General features: G+C 37.0%; 1 protein-coding gene across 3 annotated transcripts in view; it reads left to right on the top strand.

Annotated features, from left to right (window-relative positions):
• The first annotated feature begins 695 nt into the window (after positions 1 to 695).
• Positions 696 to 19111, top strand: part of GPSM2 (G protein signaling modulator 2) — a 58649-nt gene continuing 40233 nt past the window's right edge. For 2 of the 3 annotated variants that reach the window (XM_035017877.1, XM_035017875.1), the window contains exon 1: positions 11252 to 11323. In XM_035017877.1, the coding sequence (XP_034873768.1) occupies positions 11268 to 11323 (56 nt within the window). In that variant the 5' untranslated portion in view covers positions 11252 to 11267. Of the gene's footprint in view, positions 942 to 11251; positions 11324 to 19111 lie in introns of those variants that run through there. The other variant, XM_035017876.1, reaches the window with a different exon arrangement.

The following is a 19111-nucleotide window of genomic DNA, read 5'->3' as shown; positions in this document are numbered from 1 at the left end:
TTGGTTAAACCTGATAATGGAGGAGGTGCATGGAAATAAAACCGCCTCTTCCCAGTGTATCTGGAATATAGCGGCCTGAAACTGAGTCAAGCGCCACCCAGTTTTCCTGGGATCCGGCAACTCTGCAGTCAACACAAGTTTGCTTTCTTAACAGCTGGAAACGCCGGAATTGTGACAGGGCCGCCAGAACTGAGGCTGCCTTGTTCGGACTTTGACACGGGTCCCTCTGTTCCTGTCACAGAGCCCTTTTTCTTAAACATCCCGCATAGGCCGCTTGGGAAACTCGTTCTCTAGGCTGGACCGAGCCGTCAGCGCAGGACGCATTTGTTCCGGGCGCCCATCTTTTAAAGGGGTCCGGGCCGGACCCTCTCTGAAGACTCTTTGGACGATACTTATCGCTCCACCCTTCAGGGTCTGAAGAAGAAGTAAGAGGCAGGAAAGCAGTTTCAACTTGGTGCTTGACGACAGGCCCCGGAACAGCGGAGGGCCACGCCCCCCAGGGGCCCCCTCAGCCTGACGCGCAGTGCCCCGCCCCGGGACGGTGGAGGCAGAGGCGCGGACAACCGCCCCGCCCCGCCCCGCCCCGCCCCGCCCCCCGCGCTGGCCATTGGCGGGTCCGAAAGACGCGGGGCGTTGTCGGTTTGAATGGGAGCTACTGGAGCTGGGGCGCAGGCGCAGAGGAGGGGCGCTGTGGAGGCCGGCGGCGCCGCGCGACCCCTGGGTGGGGGGAGAGCCGCGCGAGCTCTGGCCCACGTGACCTGCGGCGAGCGGAGGCGGGGGGCGAGTGCCTGCCTCCCGCAGTGCCTCTGCGTGGCGAGGCGCCCCTGGCGCGCGGACCCGCCTGGGGGAGGGGCCGCGGCCACCCGTCCGTCGCCTGAGGCGGCCGCTGCTGCGGCTCCGTCGCGGCCGCCGCGCTCCCGGGACTCGCCGGCCCGCGGGAGGTGAGTTCTGAGGCGTCTCAGGGCGCCCCGCGGAGGGAGCTGACTGGGAGGGGCGAGTGTGTGCGGGGCTGGGTGAGGAGGTTCTGTGTCCCGGGTCTGGGGTCCGCCTGCTTTGTTCGGGTGGGCGGCGGGGACCCGCGCGGCGGGGACCCGAGTGAGGAAACCAGAAACGGGGTGAAGTGCGAGTTGCTTTCTTGCGGCGAGATTTTTAAATGGGAGTCAAGTTTGAGAGCTTTGTTCCCTAACTTTTTTAAAAAATAGAGAGTATATGATAGGGCACAGCGACTCCTCACGTATTCTGAGTGTAACAAACGGTGGATTAAAAACGCGAATCCCCGTGGAATTAATCCGAGGCAGATAGCATTCACTTGGAGTCATGCGCTTGCTGTCTAAAGCGGGCAGTGTTTGTCAAACACCTGCGTTCACCACTTTTCAACTCATGCATTCGGGGCACCGACTTGTCGAGTTACCGTAGATATTGTAGTGGCTGCAAAAAGTTTTAGTAAGCAGAGGATGTTAAGAAAGCCCTTATCCGAAAATCTGTATCATTTATAGATATCTTCGAAGAGTTAAAACGTGGAAAATCTATAATTTTCTTTGTTTTAGTGGTAACCAGTTGGATCATTTTAACTGGTATCATTTGAGCTTCGTTAAAGAAAACGAGTAAGGATGGAAATTTTACTTGCCTTAATGCATGATTTAACCCTGCCGCAGAGTTTAAGCAGAGTAGCTTCTTGGCTTTCCATTCTGTCAACTTGAGTTGGAGTCTTTCGTGGTGTGTGTGGGGTTAACATACCAATCGAGCTGAATTTTCAAGCTGCCACTTTAGAAGGGTGCCCGAAGATTTCTGGTCTGATAACCACACTGTGATTACCTCTGATAAAGACCATTTTTTGCTTGGGCTGTCCCTATTCGAGAAGCAGCTTTCGTTGCTTTTTATGTTGCTTACTTCTAAACGATCACTGTTGATTGACCGGGGGGGGGGGGGGGTGTGTGTGTGTGTGTAGAGTGAGGGCTGGAGGGGTGATGGTGTAAGGGCAGTCTCAGATTTACTCTGCTTTCCACCTTACCATGGATTCGTTCTGGCAAGTTCCTTGGAGCAGATACAATGTAAAAAGTTGTATGGTATTGTTGTAGAGGCGTTTCCCCCCAAATCTGCTTTGGCTAGATCAGCAGTTTAGTTGTATTTTCTAATGTTATTAAATCAGACATGCAAGGTTACAAATGTTATATTTTAATATAAATCTCAGACTTGGTACTAAGCTAATTACAACGAAGATAGGCTATAGTAATTTTTTAAATGGCCTTGTACTTAAGATTTACCTAAACGGTAAAATTTTTAATTAGTTCTCTGGAATTTGAAAATTAAAAAACTGATGTAGATTTAGACTATTCTAAATCTAATAGACATTCAAAAAAGTAATAACAGCTACTACCATTATTACTACTATACTTTATTGAGTACTTTTGTTAAGTACCAGAGCCAGGCACTGGGTTAGATACTTTATAAAATGGATCTCTAATCATCACAACACACGTTGGATAAGTGTCATTATGCCCAAACCAATTCTGAGAGTTTAACTAGCTCAAGATCATATAACTAATAAGTCAAACTGTGACCTGATCGCAGAGCACATGCTCTGTTGCTTCTCTGCAGTTGTTTAAATTTCCTCCAGGTCTCTGGATTCCATTTGTAGGGACACAATCCACTTTTAAGATGCCTGTAGGTGTTGTGTTTTATTGGGAACTATGCAGAAATATTTCAGTCCTCCTTTTAAGACCGCTGTCTTCCTTTCAGTACCTTATAAATCATATAACATTTTCAATATCCTGTAATCATCTTTATAAAAACAGTAAAAAATTAAGTAAAACTTTCCTGAGTTATTTACATGAATATGAATATACTCTTTACTGTGGAGCATATATGTATTAAAGCCCAGTTTTCTCACTAGTATAGGATTCTTTGCTACTTCATAGTTCTTATCTTCTTCCCAGGCAAGAAATTAAAAAACGTTTGTTGGGCATCGATTATGTGCAAAGTAATTTGCTTGGTGTTTTGAGATGACAAGAGAAAACTTCCTGTTCAGTAGTTGCTTCTGGAGTTTTCGAAGTATCTTCTTTCTGTCTCCCTCCTTTACCCTGTGTTGCTGCAGTTTATTTAACACAGATCCGACTTTGCTATTCCTTTGTTGAAAAAATTGCAAGGTTTAATACAAGGCCACATACATATTCACAGTCCCTAACACTTTAGTACCTTCTTAGACTTTTCCTACTCCCAACCCAGTGTGCTTGTCCTGGGTATACGTTCTGTGCATTCTTACCCCCTTGCTTTTGCTTGAGCCATTTCCCTGTGACTGCAATGCCTTTCCTTCATTTGCCTAATAAGGTCTACCCATCCTTCAAGGTGCAGTACAGATATCCTTGCTTCCAAAAAGTTTTTTATGGTCCTTTTTATTTAGAATCATTCTTCCCATGTCATCTCATAACATTATTGAATTAAATAAAACATTTTTCCACAGGATAGTGATAACTTTTGGAAGAGGACAAAGTTACATTTTCCTATAAAGAATTCAAAATTCAAACTCTCTAGGGACCGTTTTTAGACATTTTTAACCCTCTTGCATTTGGAATTTATTTCTCCTTATTTATTAATAAAAAGGTTACAGATCAGAAAGGGCAAGGACTAATAAATACACATTCAGGAGGGGTTTTTTTGGTAGAAATTGGGCTTAGTGTGAATCATCAGTGTTTTTGGATTGCAGACATATTCTTGTGATCTCCTGGTTCTGTAACCTGAGTAGTCATTCAGAGAGCACTGAAAATATAATTGGGATTATGAAAATTTAGAATGTCTTTTTTTTTTTAAGAGTCATTACTATGTCTTTTATAACTTTGGTATTGTAATAATTCTATGTATCAATTTTTATGTGTTTCGAACAGTTAACTAGAAATCCTTTTCCTTATGCAGGTGTCTAATTGAAACTCTTTCAAAAGGTTATTAATTTTACTAATGGATTAAAAGAACCATATCTATTTAACATTATAGGAGAGAAAATTAACATTATTTGTAAACTCTGGGCTTCAGTTTGATGAGAAATAAAACTAAGTAATAGGGAGAAGTACTAATTTTATTCTAATGAACATACTTATTCCTTTAGTCGAACATACATATATATATATATATATATACACACACACACACACACACTCCATGCCCAGCGTGGAGCCCAACTTGGGGCTTGAACTCACAATCCTTAGATCAAGACCTGAGCTGAGACCAAGAGTCAGATGCTTAACCAACTGAGCCACCCAGGCATCCCTATATTTGTAAATATAAATAAGTAATCTTGGGGTACCTGGCTGGCTCAGTTGGTGTAGAGCATGTGACCTTTTTTTTTTTTTTAAGATTTTATTTATTTATTTGACAGAGAGACCGTGAGAGAACACAGGCAGGGGGAGTGGGGGAGGGAGAAGCTGGCCTCAATCTCAGGACCCTGGGATCATGACCTGAGCCGAAGGCAGACCTAACAACTGAGCCACGCAGGCGCCCAGGAGCATGTGACGCTTGATCTTGGGGTTGTGAGTTCGAGCCCCACATTGGGTGTGGAGCCTACTTAAAAAAAAATAAGTAATCTTGTTGGAGCAGGACTTTTGATTCAATAACTGCTTTGTAGGGAAAAAGGAAACCAAGATTAGGGATGTTGCATAAAAGTAATCTCCTTGAAATTTTGAAGGAACTGCTTTATCCTCTTGAATTATTGTAATCACTGAGGATTATAATTACAAAACAGCAGTTTTAGTGATTAGTGTAGTCACTGGCATAATTCAGATTAACTCCATATATAATCTAAAAATAGAGCCTCTTTCTAGTTTATCAACACCCCCCCCCCCCGCCACGAAAAACCTTCAGTATTTAACTTCTTCCTGATTTATCATGGGCTGCCAAACCAAAGACACTAAGAGTTTGCTCATGCAATAATTATTATATTCACAGTGTTTTATGTAGAGACTTTTGGAAACTGCTGTTGACCTACAGACATTCAGCATTTCTCGTATGAGTGGACTCATACTTGGTCCTTTCTCACTGTTTAACAACAGTGAAGGCTTGAAATATTCAAATCTTTTTCTTCTTCTATATTACATTTTGTTTATTTATCTAATTTGAAATTTCATATGTGGTTTATTTGTATTTAGTTATCCAGGAAGGATAATTCATTGGAGTCCTTAAATCAGAAAGGGCAAGGACTAATAAATACACATTCAGGAGGGGTTTTTCTCATCAAAAAAGGAAGTTTATGCATAGTTTAGTTGTTTAGAGTGGTGAACTTTTAGGTATAAACATTGAAAACATGAAAAGGAATTCTTATTGTATATTGCTAAAATTGTTTGGATTATACTACTCTGAAGTGGTTGCATTTGTGTTTTGAAAGGCCGTGGCTCTGGATCCGAATTTTTTTTTTTTAATCTGCCAAGAATAAAAAAATGAGAGTTTGAAATTAATACTACCTTAGTTTGCATGTATTTGATATCTTTCATAATGGCCTTTGAGATTTAATTTCAAATACACTTGGAAACCCTTCTGACTGGTGGTATACCTTTAAGATATAGATTTATTTGGAATCTAGAACCATTAATCTATTCTTTGAATTTTATTCTATTTGTTTAGGTGACTGATAGTCACAAACAGCTTATTAGAAAGTTTTTATAATAAAATGTGTTTCAGTTAGCAGTTACACAGTTATGCTTGTTTTCTAAACTAACTTGGCTTAACATTCACAAACTAACTTTTGATTGTTGCAGACATAAAGATTAGCAATAAATTAAGACTTAACCTTAATTGGAGTGCATGCGTTAGGATTATATATTTGCTTAAGGAAAACTTTATTCATACAGTTTTTATAGCATAATCTGTGGTAAATTCACATTTCTCCAAAATGATAGATAATAGAATGATCTGCTTAACTAATCAGTATGATTGTTTATTTTATTAATTTGGGATTGTGTAAAGTAATTTATATTTGCCATGTATGACAATTATTAGTGGGTACTAACCATGTTCAACACTATACATAGATATACATGGATATACACACACGTACATACATAACCTTGAGTTATCTTTAGTTCAGAGTATTATGTAAAAATTTGGTTATATTATTGGTTTAGAGATTGAGTATGTTGAAAAAATAATCAGAACTATTCATTGCTTTTTTTCTTTCATTGCAGTTTCTCTTTAATTTTGCCACTGACTTATTGCAGTATTAACATTGAGATCTCATTGGTATTTAAAAAAATTTTTAAAGATGTGCAAAAATTCAGAAATGTCACTCAGTTCTATTTTTTTACCTCTCAGATTCTTTCCCATTTATCAAATTTTATATGATTTCAAGTTATCTCATTTGATATCTTTATTTTTTTCAGCTATTGTGAATATAGCACTTTACCAAGTACAAGTTTAATAGAAGTATTCCACTTTTTCCTATTCAAAGTGTAACCCATTTTTTCCTCTTGGAAGTATCCTTCTTGCAGTCTAATTTGTTACTCACTGTGTACTGCTACTGTTCCACCTACCTTGAAAATTGGAAATATTTTGGGGCACCTGGGTGGCTCAGTTGGTTAAGCGACTGCCTTCGGCTCAGGTCATGATCCTGGAGTCCCAGGATTGAGTCCCACATCAGGCTCCCTGCTCAGCAGGGAGTCTGCTTCTCCCTCTGACCCTCCTCCCTCTCATGCTCTCTGCCTCTCATTCTCTCTCTCTCGCAAAAAAAAAAAAAAAAAATTCTTAAAAAAAAAAAGAAAATTGGAAATATTTTAAGTTCTCTGTTACTGCATGACCTTTGCCTCTCACATCTAGTCAGTGTGCATTGTTTTTCCTTTTTCTTTAGGTACTCCTAGCCAGATTACTTAAGTACCCAGCCATTCTTAGGTCTGACTTACCTTGCTTTAGGCACTAATTTCCCACATCAGTCATATATTCTGATATCAAAATCATTTTTTTTTGCATTTAGTTGGCTCTTCAACATCTGCCGCACTAAACTCAGACTGAACTTTTCTCTCTGTTGGACTTTGTTTTTGCATCCTTCTTTATTATCCCCATTATTACCACAATGTGTATTTGTTATTATAACCTGTACCCTTGAGTCTAATATAAAAGAACTTCATTTAAAATATTTTCTTGAGGGGCACCTGGGTGGCTCAGTCGTTAAACGTCTGCCTTTGGCTCAGGTCATGATCCCAGGGTCCTGGGATCGAGCCCCACATCACATGGGGCTCCCTGCTCTGCGGGAAGCCTGCTTCCCCCTCTCCCACTCCCCCTGCTTGTGTTCCCTCTCTCGCTGGGTCTCTGTCAAATAAATAAATAAAATCTTAAAGAAATATAAAATATTTTCTTGATTCTTCTTCCATATTTATCCCTGCTCAGATTGATAAAAGGTTACTGTATCTGACTTGAAACATTACAACTGAAAGGGATTTGGAGAATTTGACTATTGCACTTTAGAGGGAATTATTAGGATAAGAAAAGTTTAAAGAATTTAGATTAATCTGGAGGCAAGAAAAGTAAATTATATTTATTGTCTGATAGGTGTTACCAGTTTATAGAGATACTTAAAGAATCAGACCAGAGGTTATTGGCATTTAAGTTGGATAGTTTGGATAAATTGGAAGGAGAAGATATACATGTAACTGTGTATCCCCTATGTTTCCCCTATCACTTAGTTCGCAAATATTTTACTGCCAATGGAGTAGAGCAAGGCTAGGATTTATTTACTCTGATTGCATATCTTGGACAGTGCCTAGAAGTCCACCTACCCATATGAGAGTCTGCCTATTTTGACTTCCTAATCAGGTAATTAAATGTGAGGCAGAGTTATATACTACTTTATCTTTCTATATGCTTTTGTCAGTTTCTAGCATATAGAAAAAAATTATTTCATTTTATTTCTCTGGTCAGACCAAAAGGTGCTGTGAGTTAGCAGTGAGATTTTGGGAGCACTGTTTTTTAAAACCTGGGAGATTTTTGTTAGCAGTGAGATTTTGGGAGCACTGTTTTTTAAAACCTGGGAGATGCTATGAAGGACATATGTTTCCTTGTAAATTATTAGTTATAAGTCTTAATGGAGATTGGAGATTTGATGACTTTTTAACGTTCTTTCAAACCTATAATTTCCATTCCATTTCCTGGCCCTGTCATTAAATTTTCTTATCCTGATGAACATAATTTATTATTTATTGCAGATTTTATTACTGCTACACTGGTAATATATAAACTATGTGTTAAATATGAAGTGGGTTTTTTAACTCTGTGTAATGTGGAGCATGAATGAACACATTGTTACTAAATTGGTTAGAGAGTTCTTGCAGAATTAATCATTGAATCAAGAATTGCTTGTGGGACGCCTGGGTGGCTCAGTTGGTTAAGCATCTGCCTTCGGCTCAGGTCATGATCCCAGGGTCCTGGGATCAAGTCCCGCATCTTCTCCCTCTGCCTCTGCTTCTCTCTCTCTCTGTCTCTCATGAATAAATAAATAAAATCTTAAAAAAAAAAAGAATTGCTTGTTAGTTCAGTGAATAATTATAAGAAATGCTACTTTATTGTTATGGAGATTGTAATGTAAGAGTGATTTGTTTGTGATACACTTCTTTTGAGAATTGTAAAACCATATTATAAATTGTCCTTATTGAAATGGTGAATAGCATTCTGTCTTCTTACTTTAATTATTTTTAAAATGTTTCTCTACACAGTCTTAAATAAGGTATTTCACAACTCCATTTATATGCATTTGTTAATTTGACTCCATGTTTACATTTTATTAAGTATGGAGTTAACATTTTTTAATGATTGGTAAAATTTGGAATTACATTATGATCTGGATGAAAAAATATTTCAAGTAAATTATAACTTAATTGAATTCAAAGTTAAATTTATTCTAATACTTCACCTTCTGCCCCATTTTATAAATAACAGCCTAAACCTCAGCATGGGTAGGGGAAGACCTTTTGGTTGACAGTTTAGCTGTTATGTAATCTAGATGTACTTTGAAGCTATGGCTATTAATATCTACGCTAATTCCTTTATAGTGTTTTATTTATTAAGGAGGATTCCGAACAAAAGAAAAAGAGTTTTGTTGGGTTAATAGCTGCTACCCTTTCTTTTCATCCTTTCTTAAGACACTGCTTCCTTTGTTGGCCAGGGAAGGTATAAAAGGAATATTTTGTGGTTTTTCTTTTTGTATGTCAAACTGATTATTAATAAGAAAACCTAATTTCCTTTGGGAAGCTTGTCAGTATTCCCAAGGCTGGTCCTTTCCACCTTCCACCTCCTCACGGGTCCTTTTCTGCTCTGTTCCCTACTAACCTCTTTTCTAACTGTACTTGATTAACAAAGCAGTGGGTGTGTGTGATTTAGAGTCTAGTTTATGTTATAGTTGAAATATTTAAAAGGATGTTATGTGGCAAAGGAATTAGGTTTATTGGATGGCAGCAAAAGGAAAAAATGGGTAGAAATGGAAAGATTGCTCAAAGTATGGAACAAATTTCTAAAAGAACTGTTCAAATTAGGATTAGCCGCCTCAAGACCTTTCTGGGAATGCTGTGATAAATGTTAGACTAACTGACCTATAACGTTGTTTATAACAGATTCCAGGACTTAATAATTGTGTGTGTGTGTGTGTGTGTGTATATAATCTATGTATTTATATACACACACATATGTATATCTTACCTTATTTGTTTCTCTAAACTGCTGCCTTAGAAGTTATAGTTTATATCTGATGGCCTATAGTTTCTCTGTAATATATCTGGGTATGGGATTCGTTTTCATTTATCTATTTAGGATTTAGTGTGTGCTTCTTCAATCTGCTAATTTAAGTCTGTCTTCAAGTCTGAAAAAAATCTGTCTTTATCACTGAAGATTTTGCCTTTACTTTTCTTTGTTTTTCTTTCTAGTACTGTAATTAGACCTCTGTAGAGCCTCTCATTTTGTCTCCCTTTTCTCTGAACTGCTCTTTGGTATTTTTCATCTCTTTATCTCTTTGTGAATGTCTGAATAATTTCTTCAGATATTCTTCTAGTTTACTCATTCTGTCTTTAGGTTATCTGCTGTTTAACCAGTACATTAAGTTACTAATACTAATGTTCATAGCAATACTTTTTTAATAGTAGCAAAAAAATGCAAAAACTACAATCCAAATGCCCATCAACAGCAGAATAAAAAATATATTTGGTATTCAATGGGATATGACACAGTGTAAATATGCAAACTGTAGCTGTGTGCGACAAGTGAGATGAATCTCGGAAACAATGTTAAGTAAAATCATACAAAATTAAATGATATAATTTTTAGGCCTATGCAGATATTGAACCAAGGTTATAACGACAAGCAAGGGAATAATGAACAAAATTCAGTTTAGAGATCACCTTAGAGGGGAAAGGAACGTGTGATTGGTTAAGTTGAGGCACCCAGACGACTTCAAAGGCAGTAATAATGTTCTTTATCTTCAACTGGGTGGTGTTATATAAATGTTTGTTGTGTCATTCTACTATACACATAGTTTCTAAATTTCTTTTGTACCTACTCAGTATTAATAAAAACATTTTAAAGACCTTAAAAAGTAAAAATAGAATGTACTCTGAGCAAATGAATACAAGTATAAGTTAATTATCAGCACAAATGTCTTTGAAGGAATAAATTTAGAGTTTGGAATTGGCTTGTTCAAATAATTACTGAATTCTCATTTTGCCTGTTATAATAGCATTTTTTAAAGCTTAAAGTATCATATCTCTTTAGATACTCTAACACATTCTTCTATATCTGTTTATAATAGAAAATATTACATAAATTATTGTCTTTTAAAACAATTTAAAAAATTAAGGTACAGGTCCCAAATAAATGTAATATATTCACATCCTTATTGAGAAGCTTTATGGCGACAGTTAAGCCCTTTGCTGTTTTTCTCCTGTGATTGACATGACAGCAGTCTGTGGAGTTAGCTGTGCGATTATGTACAGATTGGAATTACTTTAGGTTATTCTTTGAAAATAGGACTTCAAGCAAGGCATCTTGTATTCCTTTTGCAGAAATGTTGCTGAAGTGCTCCTGAAAGGGCCAGAGATGCAAGGATTTGGGACACATTTTGAACCTTTAAGCTGTCTGACATTGACCTCCTTTCATTATTAATAAAGAAGAAGCAGGAGCTTAGGATGTATTAACACCAACTCATTAATATACTAACCGGACAATGTTCTGCAACAATTCTACATTGTAAAGAACTGGATTGGCACTAAATAAAATAATTTCATATTTTACTCAGCTTATAATATGACTCGATGGAGGAAAATTTGATAAGCATGAGGGAAGACTATTCTTTTCATGTTCGTTACAGGTAAGACTACTGCTTTCATGGTGGCTTTTAATCCTTATTTAAACATGTATTTAGCTCTGATCATTTCAAATTTAAATTCGAATGTATTCAAAATATACTAGCCTTAGTTAGTATCTCCTATAAATGATATTTTGTTTTTGTTGTGTTTGTTATAAGTTTTTATATCCTTTCTATAGGAAAATGGTGGTGAAGATCGATTATATATTATTGTTTATTAATGTTTTGTGGACGAGTTTATGAATAGTTACTTTATATTTTCTAACTATTGTAATGCAAATATAAAAATGAAATATATTTCTAAATGTTTGGGGTAAAAGATGGATTTGTAATATGGTCAGATGAATGACCTAATTTTTGTGTTTCAGTTTTGAAATGGTGATCTTTTATAAATGAGCTTTTTAAAAAGTGGGTAATGTTGAAAGGGGTGGGTACTTTCTAAACATGATAAACTAATAGCCAGTTTAATATTTAGTGATAAAATATTAATGACATTTTGGATACATTTAGGAACAAAGCAGTGATATCTGCATCATTATTTAACATTTTATTCTAAAAGTTCTGGTCATTGCACTAAACAATAAAATGAACATAAACATAAATATTGGAATGAAAGGCATGTAATTATTAGTAGGGTTTTCAGGATACTAATAGATTCTTTATCAAAACTGTTTTAAGTTAGTATTAAACATCAGAACTTGTAGCAATGGGTAGTATTCAGCATCTCTATTAAGTTGAAGTTGTTGATTACCAAATCTTAGATATCTTAACGTATGTTTAGGAAATAGATTTGTTGTCTTTTGGAGCAGATGACTCATGTTAGGGCAAAGTGCCACCACAAAAGTTTATATAGGTAAGATGAGGGTATTTCTATTTAAAAAAAAAAAAAGAAGAAGGGGCACCTGGGTGGCTCAGTTGTTAAGCGTCTGCCTTCGGCTCAGGACAAGATCCCAGGGTCCTGGGCTTGAGTCCCACATTGGGCTCCTTGCTTAGCAGGGAGCCTGCTTCTCCCTCTCCCTCTGCCTGCTGCTCCCCCCGCTTGTGCGTGTGCTCTGTCTCTCAATAAATAAAATCTTTTAAAAAATAAAAATAAAAAGTTTTGAATAAAAGAAATGGAGGACATTCAACATAATTAAAATGAGCTTTTATTATATGAAAGGCCCTCACTCTACCCTTTTGGGCATAGTTCCAGAAACCTGGGAGTTATCTTACATGCTTTTTTCCTTTCTTACTCTCTATCCAGTGTGAAGTCATGCCAGTTGATCCTAAATGTTGATCCAGATTGATCTACCCATCTGGATCCTCCCTATCCCTGCAGTAGTTTAGGCCCCCATCATCTTCCTTCCAGACTCCCTCTATTCTCCATTCTTTTTTTTTTTTTTTTTTTAAAGATTTCATCCATTTATTTGACAGAGAGAGAAGGAGCACAAGCAGGGGGAGAAGCAGACAGAGGGAGAGGGAGAAGCAGGCTCCCGGCCGAGCAGGGAGCCCGATGCGGGGCTCGATCCCAGGACCCTGGGATCATGACCTGAGCCGAAGGCAGATGCTTAACCGACTGAGCCACCCACGTGCCCCTCTATTCTCCATTCTTACCTCTTAGAATCCATCTTTTTAATTTGCTGCTAGAGGGCTCAGTCTAAAAACACAGAGCTAACTACACAAATGCTGCTTTATCACTATGGTGGCTCCTAGTCACCTGTAGGGCAGAGTCAAGCTTAACATAGTATGCAAGATCTTCCATTTTCTAGCCTCTGTGTATTCCTTTGTCCTTACTTTCTCCAGTCCTCACCTTGCGCTTTGAGTTCTGGTTCTCTATACATGTCTTGCTCTTCCATGTTCTGTGCCTTTGCTCATGCTGCACCCTATGACTTGAATTATCTACTCCTGGAAACCATTTTTAAACAGTATATTTTGACTATGTGCCCTCCCTGTGCTCACATAACATCCTTTGCATATTTCTTTCTTTGTATCAACTCTATTAAAATTCATTGTATCTGTTTATATGTTTGTCTCCTCCTTGACTACTCCCTTCTTTGACCATTAACTTCCTTAGGGCAGCCATGATGGCTAGCTTGTTATCTGACTCATAGTGCACGTTTGATGAAATGTCCATTGAATTCCATTGGACATAACTATCAGATGAATCTAGTAAGTAAGATTTTATCTGTCTTACTAAGCATTTTCAAGGATGGTATACTTCTTAATACTGTAAGAGCAGCAGGTAAGGAGTGGATTATACTACTCCCTGTAGGAAGATCTTAGATTTGTCCTTCTTCCATGATAGGTCAAATATGGTTATATATTGGTATAGGACTTCACCAAAAGAAACTTTAAACTCTGTAACTATTTTTAGTAAGAATATGCCAAACAAAGCTCTGGCTTCATCAATGTTCTAAGATCAGCATTCTGTATATTAACTGGATTGTTGTATAATTGCAGATAATACTTTGTGTCCTTTATGTTAGGAGTCATGGCCTAGTATAAATTACTATTCTACTCTGGTAAACAGGTAGCATGTAATGTGTTATCCATATGGTTCTTTCGTTGTGGCAGTCCTCATCCATCCCTGGAGGAGTTTCTGTGGCACAATGAGTTTGTAATTTTGAAATGGGATAATCCTTCAAACACTAAGGAACCTCCTGAGAGATATAATGCTTTATGAAATATTTTGTGACCTATTTGTGAAGGTAAAGAGAAATGGAGACTGATAGTAAAATGAAATTAGTTTCTAAACTTTAAAACAGTATCTGAGGGGCACCTGGGTGGCTCAGTTGTTAAGCATCTGCCTTCGGCTCAGGTCATGATCCCAGGGTCCTGGGATCGAGCCCCACGTCGGGCTCCTTGCTCAGTGGGAAGCCTGCTTCTCCCTCTCCCACTCCCCCTGCTTGTGTTCCCTCTCTCACTGTCTCTCTCTCTGTCAAAAAATAAAATCTTTTATAAATGAATAAATAAAACAGTATCTGATTGATTTTAAATTAATTATCATTAATTTTTTAGGCATGATGATAATTTTTTTTGAAAATGGTGATGAGTCTTAAAGAGGGCACGTACTGAATGGAGTACTGGGTGTTATACGCAAACAATGAATCATGGAACACTACATCAAAAACTAATGATGTAATGTATGGTGATTAACATAACAATAAAAAATAAAAAGAAAATGACTCTTAGAGATATATACTAAGATATTTACAAGTGAAATTGTATGCTTTCTGGGATGTACTTCAAAAGAATCTGGGGTTGGAGAGTGAGGATGGAAGTAGAGATGAAACATACTATATTACATATTGGTAATGTTGATGTTGAAAGGTGGATATATCAGGTTCATTATCAAACTAGTTTCTCTAGTTTTGTATTTCTTTGAGAAATTTTTTTGTTCATACTTGTTACTATGGATAATAAACACTTCAGTACTTTCATATTGTAAAAATTAGACCATTGTATGCAAGTTGTAAAGGAATATAATTTTGGTGTTGAATTCTTCAGTTTTGCTAGGTAAATGTAGTTGTTAATATTCTTTCCTCAAGAATAGTTTGAGGTAATGTGGAATGGTGGAAATAGCACTGGGTTTGGAGACAAAGATAGGATTTCATTTCTCAGCTTTGCATTCCCATGATCTTATTAATAGGTCGTTCAACCTGTCTGAGCATCATTTTCCTCTTCTGTAATAATACCTATCTCAGAGCGTTATTTTGAGAGTTAAATTTGATATAATATATAGTAAAATCACTTTTAAAACTAAGTTACCAATCAAAATTCAAATCTAAATCAAGACAAATTTACACTACTTTCTCTTTCACAAAGTAAACTAGAATAACTAGATATATGTGGTAAATTGAATGGATGAAAATTGTTTGTGGGGCTAGGATTGATAATGGAAAAGATCCATGCTCAATTAGAACCCATAGAAGGTGGAGGGAGCTAAAGTCTATAAAAAGAGATTTGACAGCTGCAGAAGACAGCACAATGAAGATGCAGAGCACTCTTGTTTTGAATCTTGAGTCCTCAACCCCATCATTTATTCTTAAATAGTATGTAAACCCTTTGAGGGGAGGATCCGATTTGAACATAATCTGCATTAAAGCTTTTAAAATGATGTAGCATTGAGGTTTTTAATCCTCTTTTGCTTTCATTGGTATGCCATGAACACAAGAAACCAAAATTAAGGAAGTAAAGGAAAAAAATCTAGTGTGGAAGAAAAGTAAATAATAATAAAATATAAAAATCATTGAAATGACATGAGTTTGTGCAAAAATGAGGAATTATAGCTATAATGGTCTATTAGAAAAAACAAAAACATTTCAGTTAAGGATAATAGTACTGTGTTTATTTATAGTTATTAGGAATGTATTTTCTTTGATTATACAACTAGATAGGCCATTAGGAAGAGTAAAAGAAACTTTGTATGTGGGATGTATGTTAATGGAGTTATTTTCCCAGTTTGTCTTCTGTTCTGGGTATGTTCTTTGTTTCCAACCCAGCTGGTAAACAAATGAAGTAATTCTATTCTCTCATAGAGACAAAGAGGATATGAAATTACTTTCTCTCTTACTATTTAATGATCTTCTAAAAAATTTATAAACCAACCTGCCTTGCCTACTTTGCAATTAGATATATTTGATTGAGGCGTTGGGAGATTTTGCCAGAATATTGACTTCTTTTCTAATAAAATTATACCAGAGCCAAATATTTCTTAGAATTACTAATAAACTAGAGAGTTTGGGACTTTATTTTGGGACTTAGTTACTGAAGTAACTTTGCTAAGGTAGTTTCCCTTACAGGGTATTCTTACTTCATGGACTTCAGAGACAGCTGAGTAGCCAGCAGGGTTCCAGTTTGCTGTCATTCGTCCTAATGAAAATTATCCAAAATGCCTTTTTAAGGGGGCGCCTGGGTGGCTCAGTCGGTTGGGCATCTGCCTTCCGCTCGGGTCATGATCTCAATGTCCTGGGATCAAGTCCTGCATTGGGCTCCCTGCTCAGCAGGGAGTCTCCTTCTCTCCCCCCCACCCCCAGCTGGTGCATGCATGCGCTCACTCATGCACGCTCTCTCTGTCAAATAAAATCTTTAAAATAAAATAAAATGCCTTTTTAAAAATTTGTAGCTCTTATGACACTATTTAGTCTATAGCTAAATTAATATTATATACAACATCATTTGGTTTGATGGTTCCAGAATAATGTGTAAGCTTAAATCCAGAAAGTCAAATATTTGTGGTGAAGATATTTATTTGAAGAAGACATTTTTCTGGTTTATATGGATATAGTAAACATGTTGTAAATTTCCAATTTTTTACATGCCTTATATCTGAATAGCCAGTTCTACCTTATCTCTGATTTCCTGGCCAGCCAGCTACCCATCCTGAACAGATGGTGCTGTTGTGTGTAACTATTTCTCTACCTCTCCCTCAGTAAATACTCAGTGAATACGATCATTAGTATTCCATTGTACCGTGCATTTTCTTTAATACTCTATTGATGGACATTTAAATTGTGTGGGGTTTTTTGCTGCTGTGAACATCCTTTCACATATATTTTTTTGAATTTGTGTACCTATAGATTTAATATCAATTCCTAGCAGTGAAATGCTCAGTATATAATTTACATAATTAGAATAATGCTTAAATTAAAAATTTTTAATAGGGGCGCCTGGGTGGCTCAGTTGGTTAAGCAACTGCCTTCGGCTCAGGTCATGATTCTGGAGTCCCGGGATTGAGTCCCGCATTGGGCTCCCTGCTCAGTGGGGAGTCTGCTTCTCCCTCTCCCGCTCTCCCCCTCTTGGGCTCTCTCTCTCTCATTCTCTCTCAAATAAAATCTTTAAAAAAAAATTTTTTTTAATAGAGGTGTACTCAGTTGGTTAAGCTTCTGCTTCGGCTCAGATCATGATGGGATCGAGCCCTGCATAGGGCTCCCTGCTCACTGGAGAATCTGCTTCTCCCTCTGCCTCCCTCTACTTGTATTCATGCGCACATGCTCTCTCACGCTCGCTTAAATAAGTTAAATAAATAAATCTTTCAAAAAATAAAAAATTTTAATAGAAAAAGTAATATATTTTATATGTAAAAATACATTTTCCAATTTCTTTCCTGTGGTAATTCTTGTAAGTTCAGTGGTTTTGGTATTCAGACAAATAAAGACACCTCGTTTTGGTAGCTCATCTAGCAGAAGAACACTTTAATAAAATCACATTTTTACATGGTAGTCTTTTGCTACCTTGTTTCTCTTCACACACAATATACTGGTAATCTTATAAAACCTTAAACAAAAATAATCTTTTTCTTTATGAAGTCTCTAATTTTCAGAAATATAGTTCTAAAGGGCAGTTTTTACTTGTGAAAAACAAATTGGTTTTATTAATTTGAAATGACATGAAGAAATATAGCAATTTACGTTTTCTGATTTAACCGATTAATTTTTCCATGTACTTAAGATCTTCCATCTTTGTATCTAATTGACTTGGTCTAATGTTGAAGCAAAATGTTAAATAGAGGTTTACTTGCATTATTTTGCTTAGATCATAAAGTGAGGGTGAAATCACTAGTCTGACTATGAACAGAGAGTATCCTTTGGCTAAATTACTTGAATTGTAAAAAAAAAAAAAAAAAGATACCTGCATATAAAACTTGAAAATTACCTATCAGAGATGACTACATAAATCTGTTTATCCCGAACTAAAAGCCAGCTTTGAGCCTTTGCAATTGGCTCTGTTAATCTTAGTCCAGACTTTTCTCTTAGGCTTACCAGATTTATTTTCTACTTTTGCAATTCCATTTTAATTTATGGCTGTAAGGAACCTTGACATTTTATAGGCCAAAGGAAGTATCTGAATGTTAATTGACCTGCTACTAGAAATACAGAAGTATAATCGTGTTTGAATTTAGGGTGAGTGGTGGTTTAATTCACATTTCCTGGTAAAGCAGTGATTCTCAACTCTGGCTTGTATGTTGGAATTACCTGGAGGTATTTAAAAAATACTGTGAGCCAGACCTCATACCCAGAGAGTGGGACCCAGCATTGAGAGTTTTATTTATTTATTTTTAAAGATTTATTTCTTTATCATAGAGAAGGGCAGAGGGAGAGAGTCATAAGCAGACTCCACCCTGAGTGTAGAGCCTGACACGGGGCTTGATCTCATGACTGAGATCACAACATTAAGATCACCACCTGAGGCGAAACCAAGAGTTGCACGCTCAACCAACCGTACCACCCAGGTGCCCTGCATTGAGAGTTTTAAACACTCCACATGAACTCTGCTGTTGTGCAGCCAGGATTAAGAATCACTGCTCTGTTAGAGTTGTTCAAAGCTAATTCTAGTAAGGAGTAATTTCATGTTGCTCACAAAATCAAAATGCTTGATGAGCTCAACCAGGATTTTCTAAAGGGTGATATGTGTACCAGTCGTATTACATAAGGTAATTTTGCTTTCTTATTTTACTTACATATTTGTCTTAATGTGCATTAGAAAATAAACATAAGTATCACATCAAACTCAACAGCTCCATGGATACTGCTTTGGATGAAGCTAGAGGTTTTTTTTAAGGACATGTGCCGATTTCAAAATTTGCCAAATTATAGAAACACATTTAAGTGAATGATTAGGTAATACATAGACATAGCAGAAATCATAAAAATGTTGAAGAAACACAGTGGCAACTTTGGTGAAAGGCACCTACTAAAGTCTAGGATTAGAACCTGAAGTATCAGTGCTTTTTCTTCTACATAGATTTATACTAACTTAATTCTTCTGGCTTTTAAAAATCCAGTGACAGACTTTGAGAATTAGAATTTCTGC

The sequence above is a fragment of the Mirounga leonina genome, unplaced genomic scaffold (genome assembly GCF_011800145.1).
Source record: "Mirounga leonina isolate KUSES-001 unplaced genomic scaffold, KU_Mleo_1.0 Mir_173, whole genome shotgun sequence".
In the NCBI taxonomy this organism is placed as follows: domain Eukaryota; kingdom Metazoa; phylum Chordata; class Mammalia; order Carnivora; family Phocidae; genus Mirounga; species Mirounga leonina.
The sequence above is the reverse complement of the archived record's forward strand: the minus strand, read 5'-3'. Positions and strand labels throughout refer to the sequence as shown.